At 44.9% G+C, this 15,948-nt stretch overlaps 1 protein-coding gene across 3 annotated transcripts in view; it reads right to left on the bottom strand.

Moving 5' to 3' along the window:
- The window catches only part of MYO1B (myosin IB), a 155,424-nt gene that overhangs the window by 20,546 nt on the left and 118,930 nt on the right, over positions 1-15,948 (bottom strand). For all 3 annotated transcript variants that reach the window (XM_080933416.1, XM_080933417.1, XM_080933418.1), the window contains exons 14-21: positions 13,818-13,922; positions 11,518-11,580; positions 8,891-9,091; positions 7,580-7,806; positions 5,548-5,748; positions 3,816-3,909; positions 3,106-3,255; positions 1,002-1,070 (exon numbers count right to left, since the gene is read on the bottom strand). In XM_080933416.1, the coding sequence (XP_080789542.1) occupies positions 1,002-1,070; positions 3,106-3,255; positions 3,816-3,909; positions 5,548-5,748; positions 7,580-7,806; positions 8,891-9,091; positions 11,518-11,580; positions 13,818-13,922 (1,110 nt within the window). The remainder of the gene's footprint in view (positions 1-1,001; positions 1,071-3,105; positions 3,256-3,815; positions 3,910-5,547; positions 5,749-7,579; positions 7,807-8,890; positions 9,092-11,517; positions 11,581-13,817; positions 13,923-15,948) is intronic.

Here is a 15,948-nt window from a genome sequence, read left to right as displayed (position 1 = left end):
TGTGTGTGTATGTTTATGTGTGTGAGTGTCTATGTGAGTGTGTGTGTATGTGTGGGAGAGAGTGTGTATGTGAGTGTGTATCTATGTTGTGTGTGAGTGTGACTGTGTGTGTATGTGTGTGTGAGAGTGTGTATGTATGTGAGTGTGTGTGTATGTTTATGTGTGTTAGTGTCTATGTGAGTGTGTGTATATGTGTGAGAGTGAGTGTGTGAATGTGAGTGTGTGTAAGAGTGTGTGAGTGTGTGTGTATGAGTGCTCGAGTGTGTGTTTGTGTATCAATGAGAGAGGAATCAGGAAAAGACGAGTAAATATCACAACTACCAGACTCCACTATTATGAACCAAGAGTCTACAATGAATGAACATGGTCATGTCTTCATGTTTGGATATTAAAACACACAGCTCATATTCTTTTCACATACTTTGAACTCTTTTCTGCTTTTTGTTTACAGTGGTTCAAAATTAAAAAAACAAAAATCTTGGCTTGCAGGGTGTATAAGCCAGAACACAGGTTGAAGTTTGCCTGTGGCCCACAGTTCACTGACCCTTGAACCAAGCTTTAGCTGGAAGGATCTGGAACCAGTGTGGCAACTGTGACTACCCCCTTTCCTCCTATGGGAGCCAAGAGCCTTCAGTCACTGTGAGGTGGCTACAGGGGGTCGTCACTGGAAAGATGTGTGGCTAAAACCCACGGGGCTCAGTCAGCGGCTGTGAGACAGCTCTGTGGACAATAGCTTCCCTAAAACCACTAGGCATGAGAATACTGAGGTTGTATACAGTGTTATTTCAGGGACATCCTGCTTAGAGAACAAAGGCTGGAAAAAAAAAATAAAGCAGATTAGAAGGAAGCAACCAAGACATGGTCACCAGGGTTCCCTGATTGGCCCCATAATATTTACTCTTCCCACGAGGCTGTTTACAGAACAGGTGGAGCCTGAAGACATCACCCTTCATGAAGAACCCCAGCTCCCACATACATAAGGCACACTCACTGAAACTCACCTTCCAGCCCCGGATGTAGGACTGAATCACCAGGGCTGAGCTCTTTATCTGCTGATACCGCTTTCGTTGCTGCAGGATGAAGGGAAGCTATGAATAGTTGAGTCTGCATAGCTAAAAGGTAGACATTACAAGGCCAAAGAAAGGGATCTGCGCACTCTGAGCGGTGGATGCCTGATCATCCACAATCCTAGAAACCGAAGGGTCAGACAGTCCAACATCATTACAGTAAGTCTGCGGCCTGCATGAAGAACGCGGAACTTACACTCTTACCAGCTGTCCGTGTCACGCTGCGAGGCAGCACTGCCCTCACTACCCACCCTCAGCTGAGCCTTCTGAGTGACCACCCTGCTCTGCACCTACGTTTTGAGAACAGTCTCTTCCTGGCGTCACTTTTCACGCATCTTACTGGGCCAGCCTACCCCGAACCTTCAGGCTACATTTAGATCTGCTGTTCTTACTCTACTTCGAGTTGGGACACCACGGTAATTTTCAGTAAGCCCCCATCGACTAAAACGAAGTGTAAGCAAGAAGCCGGAGGATGCGTGGGCCTAACTCCGCCCTCGCCCCCGAGGACGGGTGTGTCCACACTGGGAAAGGCACTCAACTATGCTTTGGCTCAACAAGCTCCATGCCCGAATTTCACAAACACGAAAGTCGGGTTGCTAACCTCTCACCGTGGAGCATAATTGTTGGCTCCTTTTCTCTGGCCCAGGCCTAGGCTTCACCTGGATCATCAGAAGTGGTGGAAGGAGGTAGGCAGTGTAGGCTTGAAATATCCCTCCACAAAAGCTGAGCAAGCCAAGGAGAGCAAACCAGTGAGCAGCACCCTTCCGTGGCCTCTGCATCAGATCCTGCCTCTAAGGTCCTGCCCCGTGTGAGTTCCTGTCCTGACTCCCTTCCATGATGAACTTGGAATGCTTAGTAAACCCTTCCCACCCAGGTTGCTTTGGTGATGTGTCGATCACAGCAACAGTAACTCTAACCACACAGATACCGATTTTTCCCTCGCTAACGGTGAACTTTATCAAGTCAGGAAGCGCTTTGCATCCACTTTGCTACTCTATGTGTGCAGTGGGTACTTCAAAGCTGTAGAATTTAAGACAGGTTAACTCAGAACCGGTTCAAGCTTGGATTTTCTTAATGACTCCACAGTAAGCAGTGATGAAGTCTTTCTTGAAGACAGGTTGTGTGTTGGTCCTCCCTTCCTCAGGCAAACAGAATAGAGCCTCTGGATGTGCAAGGTTAAGAACGCACTGCTATGTGCTCAGAAAGCCCACAGCCACCACAGAAATAGTACAGTCTGCTGGGTCTTAGCTGAACAGACAAGAACAAATCTGCCCCTCAAGTGCAGTCACTCTAAGACTTAGACTGTGGCTGTCATCTTCCTAATTGGAACAAGCAGCTAAAGACCCCACTAAAAGGCCAAGCACACTTCAAGCTTTATCATTTAAATATATTACTGGCTCCCCAAATTTGGCATTGCTATTATGTATTTCATAAACCTGTAGACTTTACCTTACTTTTGTCTTATGGGAAAATGTCATCTCAGAAGCAAAGGGAAGAATGCACTAAATAGGACCTGACTGCAGGTTTAAAACCTTTCCTTAACTTCTCGGGAGAAGCATTGGATGAAAACATTGGAACGCTGTGCTTTCTTATCACTGCAATTCCTTTGCAAGAACACAATCTAAATAAATGTACACAATGTCGGAGGAGGCAAATCCTTCCTTCTCAGACCTGTGCGATGCCTCCAACAAAGCAGTCCGGTCAACCAACGGACATATTCCCAAAAAGAGGCTCTATATCAACTAAGCAAATATCGTTTCTTATTGGCTCGTTCTCCAGGGTAGGGCTGGATATCTGAGGACTAGCGAAAATCCAGTCCTTTAGCCAAAAGCATAGCTGTACTAAAAGAGATTTCTGGTAAGTCCCCTGTCTTCAGTGTATGCAGCCAGCCGTGAAACGGTGACACGGTCTCTTTAACCGATGACATTTCCTCCCATTCCAGAGGTTGCTGGGCAATTTTAGCTATGTAAAGGTCACAAAGACAGTAAGCACAAGGAGAATACTGGGAGTTGGCCTCAGGTTGTAATGACAGACTTACCGCGTATCTCCTGTACCAGGCGGCAATCACAACCTGGCTCCTCTTCATAAGCAGAAAATGTGTACGGCATTTCCATCCTCGATAAATCTTCTGGATGAGAGTGGCCAGGTCCTCCAGCCGTTGCTTCCTTAGGTCTTCTAACTGGAATAACTAATAAGAAAACAACAGCCAGACTTAGCTGATGTCCTCCAAGCGTACATGGGAAGCGTTTGCAGGATGTTGAAATCAGCTACTTGAATGGCGTGTGCCATAAATCCCTGGTGCAGGAGGAAAACACTGATGGATTTATAGAAGATCCAGTTCATCCTGGAGTCCAGGTTCTCAAGTAAATGATGCTCAGCTAGGAAACCACCTACTCGGTCCACAGGGGGCCAGAGACGCATGTGCTCCCTCAGCGAAGAGACTCTCTGAAAGTTCACTATCACTAAATCATTTGTGATGTTAGTTCTACTTCATGCCCACCTGGTTTACACAGACTCCCAGAGACTCCAAGGAGGTCCATGAACTTGATACACTTTGAAAACTGTTTCCCTCCAATTACACAATGGAGCTGTAATTTTATCAGACGGCTTTGGTGATGTATGAACATCATTTCTGACTTGTTCCAGCTCTAAGACACTCCAGTCAGATAAAGAATATGGCCTTGATGGTGGCGCCTCAGACACTAGGCCCCATGCGTGGGATTTTAAGTTCAGAGAAAGGTTACATACTGTCCTGGGGTTTCGGATGAATATCTTGGACCTGCCGAAGGAGTACTCTTCCACAGGGATCTCTAGCTCATTAAACAGCACCTCCACGCCAGACCTGAAAGAGCAAACAAAACCCAAACAATGTTTTCCTGAGTTACAAAAACAACTTGACCCGATATCAAGTCAAGTCATGTCATATTCTCATTAACACACAAATAAGCTACATTAAAAAATGTTAGGGGTATGTGTGCGTGTGCATAGGTCAGGGACAACTTGTAGGAAGAAGGACTGAGTCTCCTTCCTCCAGGCGGGTCCCTGGAATCAAACTTAGGTGGTTGGTCGGGCCATGCAGCAATTACCTACTGATCCATTGTTTAGAGTAACTACTTGTCTGGAGATCTTTCTACCAAAGGATTTAAGATTTGCTTCTCCAAACCAACCCAAATCAGTAAACACTATAAAAGCAAATCTAGGTTCAGAACAATACAATAATAAAGGTATTTCTCGATTTTATTACCAATACAAAACAAGTCAATTAACGATCAGTGGGGCCAGGAATGACATGTGTGTGCGTGTGTGCACGCGTGTGCTCGCGTGTGCGCCACTTGTATGCTCGGTGCCTGTGCAGATCAGATGAGGGTACTGGGTGCCCTGTAACACGAATTACAGATGCTGTGACCTGCCATGCAGATATTGAAGCTCTTTACCACTGAGCCATCTCCTCAGCCCTTCTCTTGAAACATTTAATATTCCTTTCATTCTGCTGAGGCTGAGGACAGCCCAAAACAGTGCTAAGTGCCAGACCAATGAGATGCTACAGAACATGGGCTTCATGTGGCAGGAACAAGGCCTTGACCTTGCTTTCAACATCAGTTTCTAAAACTATCTGGTTCCGACAAATGTGAACTGCCTACCAGACAGGGAATAAACAATGTTCCCTGTTGAGGCATATTTAGGACAGTATCTTAGAAATTAATGGTGCACAGAAAGAATACCCTAGGTCTGCATTAGACATCAGACTACACTCCATAGCTCAGGCTGCATCTCCCATGAGCGGCTGGGTCCACACGTGCACATCACGTCCCCAAGTGCCTGCCTCACCCATGAAGCAGGCATGCCGGCCCTCCTGCAGTATTCAGACTTCTATAGCACCCCACACCTCCAAACAGCAATCCTGACTCCTGAGAGTGGAGATTTCTCACAGGCCTGATTTCTCTCCTGTAACAGCTGTTCTCTAGCACACAAGTTCTCTGCATATGGACAACTCACAGGCAGCAAGAAATCTCTGAAGGGAAGGCTTGCAGTGCCTGGTATTCTGCTCTGGACTATGGGGATCAGGAAAGACTCATGGCCAAGCCGCCTTCTCCAGTCCAGCTTGACAAGCATCATGCTGATACTGAATCCCAGCTGCCTCTCAAGTCTCTGGATGGGCTGAGGCGCATAAGAGCCACAGGGAAGACCTTGACCTTACCCTCCCATTCTACAAAGCTCACATACTGCCCATCAGTTCACCACGTGTAAATCTCAGACATTTACAGTCATTCAAGTTCCAAGTGCAGATTCCTTATGTTCCATTCCAATGCCAAAGAAAACCGGCACCTCCCTAGCAAGGTGAGGATTCTCTGCAGTGATTTCCTAACTGAAAGCAGGTACCCAACTTTACATACAGGCACAAAACAAATCAAAGTCAAAACTACAGTACCACTGGGTGCTTTTCAAAGCTGATGGCTGCAGCAGCCAGGGAGGTCCTTACCTTGCTGGTCCCTTCCAGTGCGGCCACGTTTGTTTGCAAAGCATTTTGTATCTCTCCAGGCAAGGTTCATAGGCCTGCCTGAAGGCATAGCCTGCCCGTCTCACTCGAACGTTCTCCAAAAGACCCAGGTACCTGATCTGATGGCATACAAGGCTCTCATTGAAAACGTGAGCTGCCTTTTTATCATTCGGCTTGATGCACCTAAAACATTTCAAGAATATTAAGGTTTTAAACTCTGCCAAATGGATCTTACCCAGAGATGTACATCTAATCACACCACAGTCCTCATGACTACTCTTGGAAAGCCAAATCACTTCTAATTATTCAAACCGGTTCGCAGAAAACTAAGAGCAAGTACAATGTTGCATCCACGCTGCAATTAAGAAGAGACTCAGTGGCACCGATAATTGCCAAAGACATATTTTTTTGGATGAAAGAAGTTTGAAAATGATGTACACTGTGTAACCTGAATCTGTATTGTTGTTTCCTTTATGAAGTGGGGACCCACACAGAAGAAATGAATAAGGAACTCTTTAAGATCGAGTGTGTGTGTGTGTGTGTGTGTGTGTGTGTGTGTGTGTTTATTGACCCTGAGCCCAGCCGCTCAGCTAGAGTGTCAGGCCAATGACCCTGACTCCACAGCACTGCCATGGCCAGCTTTTTTTTAAAGTGTGTTTTCTGGGGATTTCAAACTCAGGTATGAATGGACTAACACATATAGTGCGTATGGAAAAATCCAATAAAGTTTTACAATTAGGACTGGAGTCTTTATTACGAACAATGATAAGGCCACAGAAGACAAACCACACTATACTTTCCTGGCCTTGGCTCCTTTGTGACAGAGCTCTTTGTTGCTTAGGAAGGACTCTATCCCATCCCATCCTCCTTTGCCAGCACTCAGTATAGTAATATGACCACATTTTAGTGTCAAAGCAGAACTAATGTGTTCTTAAAAGGAAGACACGTAGGCCTCCTCTCTTCCATCTGCAGGCTCAGCCAGCTTAGCAGTGGCTGTGGGCACTGACACAGTGTCCCATCTCTGAGCAGAGAAGACACCTTGGAAATGGCAAAGCCACAAACAGAAGGACCTTTGCTATCAGTGCACAGCTCTTACACGGACAGTCCGTACACAGAAATAAGTGCCAGACATGTGGAAGTCCTGATTGGCTCTGGATCACATGGCAGCTATGACTGTCCTAACTAACACGACTATTAAACAACCGTGGTTGTGGCTTCACAACACTGGCATGATCTCTTTAAGCACACATTGAACACAATTGAATTTCACCTGGTTCCTCCTTGATGTTTTCATATGTTTTTCCCCCTTTTACCACTTAAATCTACTGTGTGCATTAAACCAGGGCAGCAGACAAATCAATGGGAAAGCCTACCAAGTCTCCTACACATACACTGCATAGGTTATTTATGAAGAGACCAAGGACAGTGAATGGTAAGAGTCTGGCCTTACGTCTGAAATCAGGCTCAAGCCTATGAGGCCTAACTCACAACCTTGGGGAAACCCATGACAACCAGAGAACAAAGAACTCCTTGAGGTGATGCTGCCAAGGTAAACATCATGATTATAAAGTAATTGAACTGTTCACCTCAAATTTGTGTGCACTGCTTCATGTAAATGTCCCCTCAAGAAAATGTACAAACCCATCTCAACCGAGACCAAGGAGGGCAAATGATCAAAGACCACTGAATATTATCGAGAAATGAGATTTTCTCCCAATATGTGCTCTAACTTGGGTAAATCAAGGCAATATAATTTCCTTATTTGTGTTTCTATTGATATAATATCATGTAAACGATCCACACATACAAAAAATAAAAAAGCCGTTCACTCGGGGTAAGATGGTGCTGACATCTGATCTATCAGACAGCAAATCTCCTACAGCTTCCCTCCTGCAAAATCTAACCCCAGGGACCTTCCTCAAGCCCAAGCAAATCACAGCTAAGATGACATCAGAAGCTGGAAAAACAAAAACGAAATAAACGGGAACAACTACACAATCAGCGACATGAGCACCTGATGTAGTTCGGATTCTTGGTCTGCAGGTTCTTCATCAGGGTGGCCACGGATGCCTTGAACTGGGACCCTGCGGTCGGGGGTCTTTTCAGGTTGACCTTTGCAGGATTCCCTTCAGGGAACAGAGACTTGATGAGGGTGTGGCCAGCCTTCCACATGGCTTGAGACAGGTCTCGGTACAGGAGGTCATTGTTCTTGTCCACAAATCCTTCCACCTGGTAGAGCACCTGTGAGGGACAAGGGGAGCACAAGGAACTCACTACTGCATCACTGCACAGGACAGTGTCAAACAGTGAGGACACCCAGACTCTACCCACATCAGCACCACAGTCACACACCAGTCACACACTGACACCAAGTCTGTTCCAACCTTAGCTCCATCTCTGGAAGGTACACAAGGGATCAAAACAAAGCCTATAAGGTCCTTCAGGATTTGCAAGAATAAACTCCAAAAAATCTTATCATAACATTTTTAAAGGATGTTAGTTTTTTTTTGGGGGGGGGTATGGGTTATATGTCCGAATGTATTTGAGAATTAAAAAAAAATTTTTTTTTTGCTCACATGCCAGACTAGTCTGTTTCAATGTGGAAAGAGTTGAAAAACAGATAACATGGACGTTTTCACAGACATCCTAAGCAACAGAGAAACAGCAGGAATGCGGTTTTTAGTAGGACAGGCCAGTGAAGCAAAGCACAGGGCCAATGCTCTGGCATCCTGAAACCAAAGGCAATCCAGGATTATCTCCTTTTCACTAAATGAGTAACTGAGGAATTCCCCTGTGAGGCTTCCATTCATATTTATAAAGGCAGTATTAATTCTAATCAATATCTTTTGGGACTCTAAAAATTAGCCGACTATTCAAACTGTTTCATTGAAATCAACTTCCTCAAACACAGAGGGAAAAAAAAAAATCAATGAGGTATTTTCCCCCAGTGTCTCTCAAAGTTTCAGCTGAAGAATTCTTGATTTTTGCTAAATGGTTTGTGCTTTTAAATCTTTACAATAGGCCTTTTTTTTTTCCAGGCACAATTTATCAACCCTTTATCAGTGTTGCTAGGTATTTTTGACAGAACAGCTTAAGAGCTAAGAATAATAAAGTGACAAAAAGACGCTTTGTACTGTTCATTAAGGCCACTGCTTTGTTCTCCCTTTTCTTGTGTTAAGCAGATGTAGCTCACCACAACCCAGGCTCAACTGCTGGTGAGCACTGGCTGCTCTCGCTCGTCTCCCGCAGCTCCCGTGTTCAGCACACCCTCTCCCAGGAGGCACAGAAGCCTGGGGACATCGTGGGCCTGGGGTGCTCCCGGTACCTTGCCAGCATAATGCTGGATTCTGAAGCAGCTGTGAGGCAGGGTTGTGTCGTTGAGGAAGCGGGAACACTTGCTCATCCTGCTCTCAAAGTGCTGGTGGGTGGCGCAGACTTGGTTCAGCTTCTCCAGGAAGGTGTCATCTGTGACAGTGCCTGGTCGCAGGCATTCTTCATCCAGCATGGCCAAGATCCCATTTGTGTTCTGGGAGGAAAGAAGTAAAGGTGTTTCCTTCCTTCCTGCTTTGCTGCACTGTTCTAATAATTAGCCCTCATCTCAACATCAAGCACAATGAACTTAATTACATGTGAGATTATGTTCAGCTGTGACAGAAGACAAAGAATCACCAAGGCCACGGAAGCCAGCTCCTTTCCAGGGTGACCCAGATGTGTTAGGGTGGGGGTATTTGCTTTGTGTCTTCTTCCCTAACAGACAGACCTGTCTTAGTCAGGGTTTCTATTCCTGCCTGCACAAAATATCATGACCAAGAAGCAAGTTGGGGAGGAAAAAAATTATTCAGCTTACACTTCCATATCGCTGTTCATCACCAGAGGAAGTCAGGACTGGAACCCAAGCAGGTCAGGAAGCAGGAGCTGATGCAGAGGCCATGGAGGAATGTCACTTACTGGCTTGCTTCCCCTGGCTTACTCAGCCTGCTTTCTTATAGAACCCAGGACCACCAGCCCAGGGACGGCACCACCCACAATGGGCTGGGCCCTCCCCCCTTGATCACTAGTTGAGAAAATGCCTTACAGCTGGATCTCATGGAGGCATTTCCTCCACTGAGGCTCCTTTCTCTGTGATAACTCCAGCTTGTGTCAGGTTGACACAGAACCAGCCAGTGCACCCTCAGTACAAATGAAGATCACATTGTCAAAGTGTGCATGGGCCTCAAACCCAAAACTCAACCTGATGTCTTCTGTTTGCTTCACAGCTCAGGAAATGCATTAGTCTCATGTTTCCAGACTCTCCACAGACTCAGTAAAGCTGGGTGTCTGGGGGAGGGGACGGTGCTGTGTTTCAGGATGTTGTTTTCATGCAAGCAAAGTGCCCTTCAAAACCATGTTTAGAGTAAAACTTGTTCCACGCAAAATCTCTAAACGGGTATTAGATATAAGTGAAATTTTACTTGTGTACTTCTCTATGATCATATTTGTTTCAAGATAGGCCAGCCCTCGACTGAACCAGAAAATCAGGAATCTTCTTCTTTGCTAACAAAGGTAGTGCTCTTCCTGTGGCTGTCCCCAAGGCCCCTAAGTTGCAATTCCAGAAACAATCCAAGCCACTGACCCTTAACCCCACCCGCTTCCACCAAGGCAAAGGCCCTGTCCTCAGAGGGCTCTGATCTCCTCTGGCCAGCATTCACTCATTCCACACAAAACCCAAGGGAAGAGCAGGCTCTCAAGTGTGTTCACTACAACCCAGAATAGACATTGTTGTTCAGTGGTGCTGGAAGGAAGCACTTCCTTTGAGCTTCGAGCTCTTTCATGAGCACGAATTTCTTCAACCCTTTACCCAAGGGGCTTTCTGTGAGATAAGAGGGCATATTTAAGTGTATTGCATTCCTCTCCCTTAAGAGAAATAATCAAGCGCCTGCTGCTTATGAGAAAAATATCTCATCAGGAAAGTGAAACTTCTTACAGCAGAGTCCTCAGGTAACAAAATTTGCTAAGAAAAAAAAAAAACACTTCAGGAAATGTATGATTTCTGGATTTGGGGCGACAGCTGTGAATTCTTTACGTAGATTGACAACACTTCCCTCCTAATGCTGGCCAAAGTTTCCAAAACAAAGTTTATTTTCTATCAGCAAGGGGTGATGATTCGGATTACTTATCGCTTTCCATGCTCAGCCAAATCCAAGATCGTGGTTTTGAGAGTACCTTGCACATCAACTGGGCAATCATGTAATTTCCACAAGGGCTGATCTGAGTCGAGTACAGAATGTTTGCTGTACACTCAAGAGCCAGAGGGTATTCTGGAAACAGCACACATTACCTCGACAGGTGAGAGACAGTAGGAGAAATAAACGTGCATACTGTTTCAAATGACTACGCCAAGCTCAGACCCTAAGGCGAGCAAAGGGGGTTCCTGTTTCCACATAAACACAGCTCCCTACAGGTAACTCCCTACAATAAACTTACATTCAAACAGCTTCCTAAAAATTGCCTAGTAATATTCCTCAGAATCAAAGTTCGGCCGGTAATGACCATTAATCCAGCTCAGAGACCTGTGTCTCTTCCCTCTTTCTATCTTAAACTAGATGGGACAGTAGGAAGGCACTAGACTAGACGTGAAAAGGACATGTTGATGTGCAGACCCCTAAATGTCTGCTCTCGTCAGCACACACAATCATTCCCCAGGGGCCTGGGCTCCCAGCACACACATGATGGTGGCCAAGAAGAAGTCATGAAAGGGCTGTGACTGCGTAACAAGACCAGGGAACCCTGGCTAAGTACCATAAGAAAAGCTGACCATGCATTCACTCAAGAGTACTTTGGATCACCACAAGGTCTTTAAACAGAGTTGTTTCCGTACACAATGTGGATGCTTAGGGTAAAAGGTAGTGAGATCCTTTGTACGAGGTTAATTATACTAACGGCTGAAACTTCCTCTCACACCGAAGTACTCACATTTTCTATCAGGTCACAGATGATAGCATTGTTGAAGTAGTCGATGTGAGTCCATTCTATGTCCTAAAAACAAAACCAAACAGAATAAAATCCATATGAACGCTGCCCTGCCATCTGAAAAGGAAGTGCTCGTCACACGCCCACCAGCCCTTCACTCTCAGGCTGAAGTTCTCTCTTTATAGATGACATCAACATCATCTTCCAGTTCCAGAAGCTTCCTCAACACAGCGGTTGGAGCCATTGCCCTTGACCTGCCCCGAGGCTGCTTCCCAGTCCACTCTCCTCCCTGTCACTGTTTCCCATGCACTTCGTGGGCTCGAAGCCAAATATTTACTCAACAGGCCCTTGGGTCAATATTGCTCTGTGTATATTTATGATGTTTATAAGGAAATAAGGCAGAGCTTGATCCCAGCAGCTAAGGCCTAGGGTTTTTGTCATCACGAGGCAAAAGTAATTTTAGAATCAATGCAGAGTTCTAAGTCAGTTAACTGTTTCATGTTGTAAGAACAGCCCAGTGTGGAGAGAAAGTATGTTCTCCATAGAATGCACCATGGAAAACCTACCCACAGAGCCTCCAACACTAGCTCTAGAGACAAGCCAGTGAAGTGAATCGGCCACATTCTCTGTCCTAACCTCCATCTCTAGGCATTAGTTCTTAGGAGAAGACATGTAATTCATAAAACAGAGGAATCTGCTTATATTCTCTTAGAAGTATTTCAAGTAATCTATACTTCCTGGCCGTCTCTGTAGGATGATAAGACAGGAAGAGGACAATTCTTGATTTTAGGATATTTATATTACCAGAAGTTGCGCCCCCCCACAAAAAAAACCCACAAAATTTTTCTGAAGTAAAATGGCCATTCTGAAACAATAACAAAAAGAAATATTAACAGTTTGGTTTAATATGTTGTTTTACTAAGTCACTGGGCATTAGCAACCCTATTAGGAAAAACACCCGTGGGAGTGGATGCCCCTAACATCGGCACTCAAAGAGCAAGGCAGATGGATCCTTTATTCGGGATCCCTTTGACTACACAGTAAGGTATCTGTCTAATAACAAGTAAGTGAGCAACCACGTGTACTAACGTGCACTGAAAACAAAGCTCGCTTGATCTGTCTACCTAGTTCTCTACCTACCTGCCTACCTATCATCTACCTACGTCTATATGTCTGTCTGTCTAACTATCCATCTTAGGCTGAAACAGGAATACCTTGAGTTTTAAGTTTATTTGGGCTACACTGCTAATTTTATCTTTAAAATGGAATATAGTGGAATGTTAAGATGTCTCAGTCTGAAACCAACCCCTGAAACCACACTGGAGGAGACAACTTGACTCTGGCCTTTGAATGCACCGGAGCATGCTCACTGCCATATGTTTAAAATGTTTTTTTTTTAATAGAAGGAAAACAGTTAATAGTATTCCTAAAATGTTATAGCAAATCAAAAGCAAACAAAAACATAGGCGTAAGAAAACAATCGCTTAAAAGGTGAATGAAAGAGTAAAAGCCAAAAGTCTGTGGTTTAAAATTAAAGATGAAAGAACTTTATAAACAACTATTTCTGGTTAATTTAAGATGACATGAAATGAGATAGTCCTTATTTAACACCCTGAATATAGTGATCATATGAAAAACAAATGTTATCTACAAATTATGTTCTACAAAATTAAAAAAAAAATTTAAAGATTGAGCAAAACCTCTAGGAATTCTCACCCTCCCTGTAGTAATACTGATTGTTTTTGGTATATAGCTCTGTCAGCTCATTCATTATCTACAACCATAACCACAGTCAGTCCCCAAATTCCTTCTTGTCATCCCATTCAGACTTGTAAAGCCTTAGCAACCAGACAGTGACTTCCCATGGACCATCCATACACAGCTCTGCCACTTTAAGATGGATGGACTTGGTCTCCTCCACTTACCATATGGATATGGTCACCCATGCTGTGTGTCAGCCACTAACCCTTCATTCCAGCGCTGGTCCAGTACGGACCTAATCTATTCATCTCCATTTTCTTATCAATATCATTTTACATAATTATACTGGGACCTATGAGACCAAAGGCCACTAGCTAGCATTTAACGGTAACCTACTATGTACCAGGGGAGACAACCTACTATGTATCAGAGAGACAACCTACTGTGTACCAGGGACTGCTCTGAGCATTAGTGGAGCAGTCAGCACAGCCACCATACAAATGAACTATCTGAAGACATAATGTACTAACTAAGAGCAGACTGTCTTCAAATACAGATTTTTAGTGATAATGGAGAAACTTTTTAGACTGTTTCAACTTTACCTCACGAATATATTCCTCTTGCTCTTCTTTGAGGGTAAGTTCGATGAAGATTTGTTGAAGCTTTTCATTACAGTAATTAATAATGAACTGCTCGAAGCTATTGTCCTGTGTGGAAAAGGGAAATACACTATAATAATATCACAAGCTCTCCCTCAGAAAGACACCCAACACCCCAACCCGTCTGAAATGCCACCCAGCATCCTGTACACTTGACTGTGGCCCCACACAAGCTCCCAGGACAGACGTGCCCAGCGAGCACGTGGGGAATGGCTCATGAGTCAGCAAACAAATGAGATACACACAGAAGCTGCAGTACGTGAGGATGGGGAGCTCAGACGGTACAGAGCATCCCGGCTGCAGAATGTGAGGATGGGGAGCTCAGACGGTACAGAGCATCCCGGCTGCAGAAGCTGCAGAATGTGAGGATGGGGGGAGCTCAGACGGTACAGAGCATCCCGGCTGCAGAATGTGAGGATGGGGAGCTCAGACGGTACAGAGCATCCCGGCTGCAGAATGTGAGGATGGGGAGCTCAGACGGTACAGAGCATCCCGGCTGCAGAATGTGAGGATGGGGAGCTCAGACGGTACAGAGCATCCCGTCTGTGGCTCAAAGTCCTCCCTGAAACTCAGTAAAGGCAGTGAGAGCCACAATCACCGTCAACAACTTCCAAATGGTTTATTCTCAGGTCTACCCACCTCAACCTACAACCAGAATCAGGTCCCTCACTCAATGCCCGGTTTGTAAATGTGTGCACAGATACATACATGCATGGAATAGCTCTACCTACATATCTGACTGCCCATTCCTCACGCCGTAATATACCTTGGAAATACCAAACACATACTGAACCAGTGAATGCATCAAACAAATCCATGGAAATGAAAGCATCAAGCCACCCCCTCGGCTGGAGACAAGCTCTCTTCTTAGAAGGCCAAATTGGCTCGCTCGGGTACCCCATGCTTCCTCTTCAGAGGTTCTGCCTCATATCAGTTATTTCTTATAAATTCTCTAATACAAGCTCCATGATGGAATAATCTGAACAATCCACAGAGCTCAGTGAATACACTGGAGGTACAAATCCCATCGGCTGAAGGAACACGTCTAATTAGAACCTTCCAGAATGACACAGAGGTGGTGCTGAAGCTTGCTTTCTTCACTTTTACATCCCATATTTGCCAAGAGATACTAGCAGTGGGTTAAAGGACACAAAGACTCCATCTCCAGTAAACGTGGAACAGGGAGCACCTCAGCACGTGATCTATCAGGGAGCACCTCAGCACATGATCTAACAGGGAGCACCTCAGCACGTGATCTAATGGGAACCCCTCAGCACGTGATCTAACAGGGAGCACCTCAGCACGTGATCTAATGGGAACCCCTCAGCACGTGATCTAACAGGGAGCACCTCAGCACGTGATCTATCAGGGAGACCTCAGCATGGGTCATCCAAGGTTCACCACTCCTTGTGCATAAGCAGAGGGTCTGGCCTCTACATCTCTCTACAAATGACAAAAGCAAAAAGGTTTCTGAAAGCTGATTTTTTAAAAATAAACTTCAGTCCTCCTTTGGGCAGACCTGAATGGGGGTCACAAGAGAGCTTCTTACTACTATTTCTTTGTGTGGAATCTTGCTAAGGATTTGTACTCATCCAGAACGAAGTGATCAGAGGAAACTTCTAACTCCAAGCCACAAATGACCCACGGGATTCCACTATCACTGACTGACCTTGCTGATCTAAGTTAGGCATCAATGTTTCTCAGCATCCTGAAGGTTTTACTAAAGAAGCAAGCATGCGTGTATTTTTACCTCCCCAGATGCCTTTCCACACAAACTCTTTAAAACGATAGTTAACGTTTTTACTAGGAAATAAAGTCAGTCAGTCCACTATAGCTGTCAGATGTCTTTACTCTTTTAAGAAGCCGCACAGTTATTTCGTATGAGAAACATTGGGTTTTTCTGGTTTGATAAAATATACCCTTCTACAACTCCATGCTCACAAATTTATAAAACAAACAAACAAACAAAACCCCCCCCCAAAAAAAAACAACCAATATTGGAGTGCCTAATAGAAGTAGACTGTTCACAATGGAAAACAAACAAAAAGAGTAACTCTTGAGAGTCTTTGCTGAT

This window comes from Micromys minutus (assembly GCF_963924665.1).
Source record: "Micromys minutus genome assembly, chromosome: 19".
NCBI classification, from domain to species: Eukaryota; Metazoa; Chordata; class Mammalia; order Rodentia; family Muridae; genus Micromys; species Micromys minutus.
Note: the sequence above shows the minus strand (reverse complement) of the source record. Positions and strands in the feature narration are given on the sequence as shown.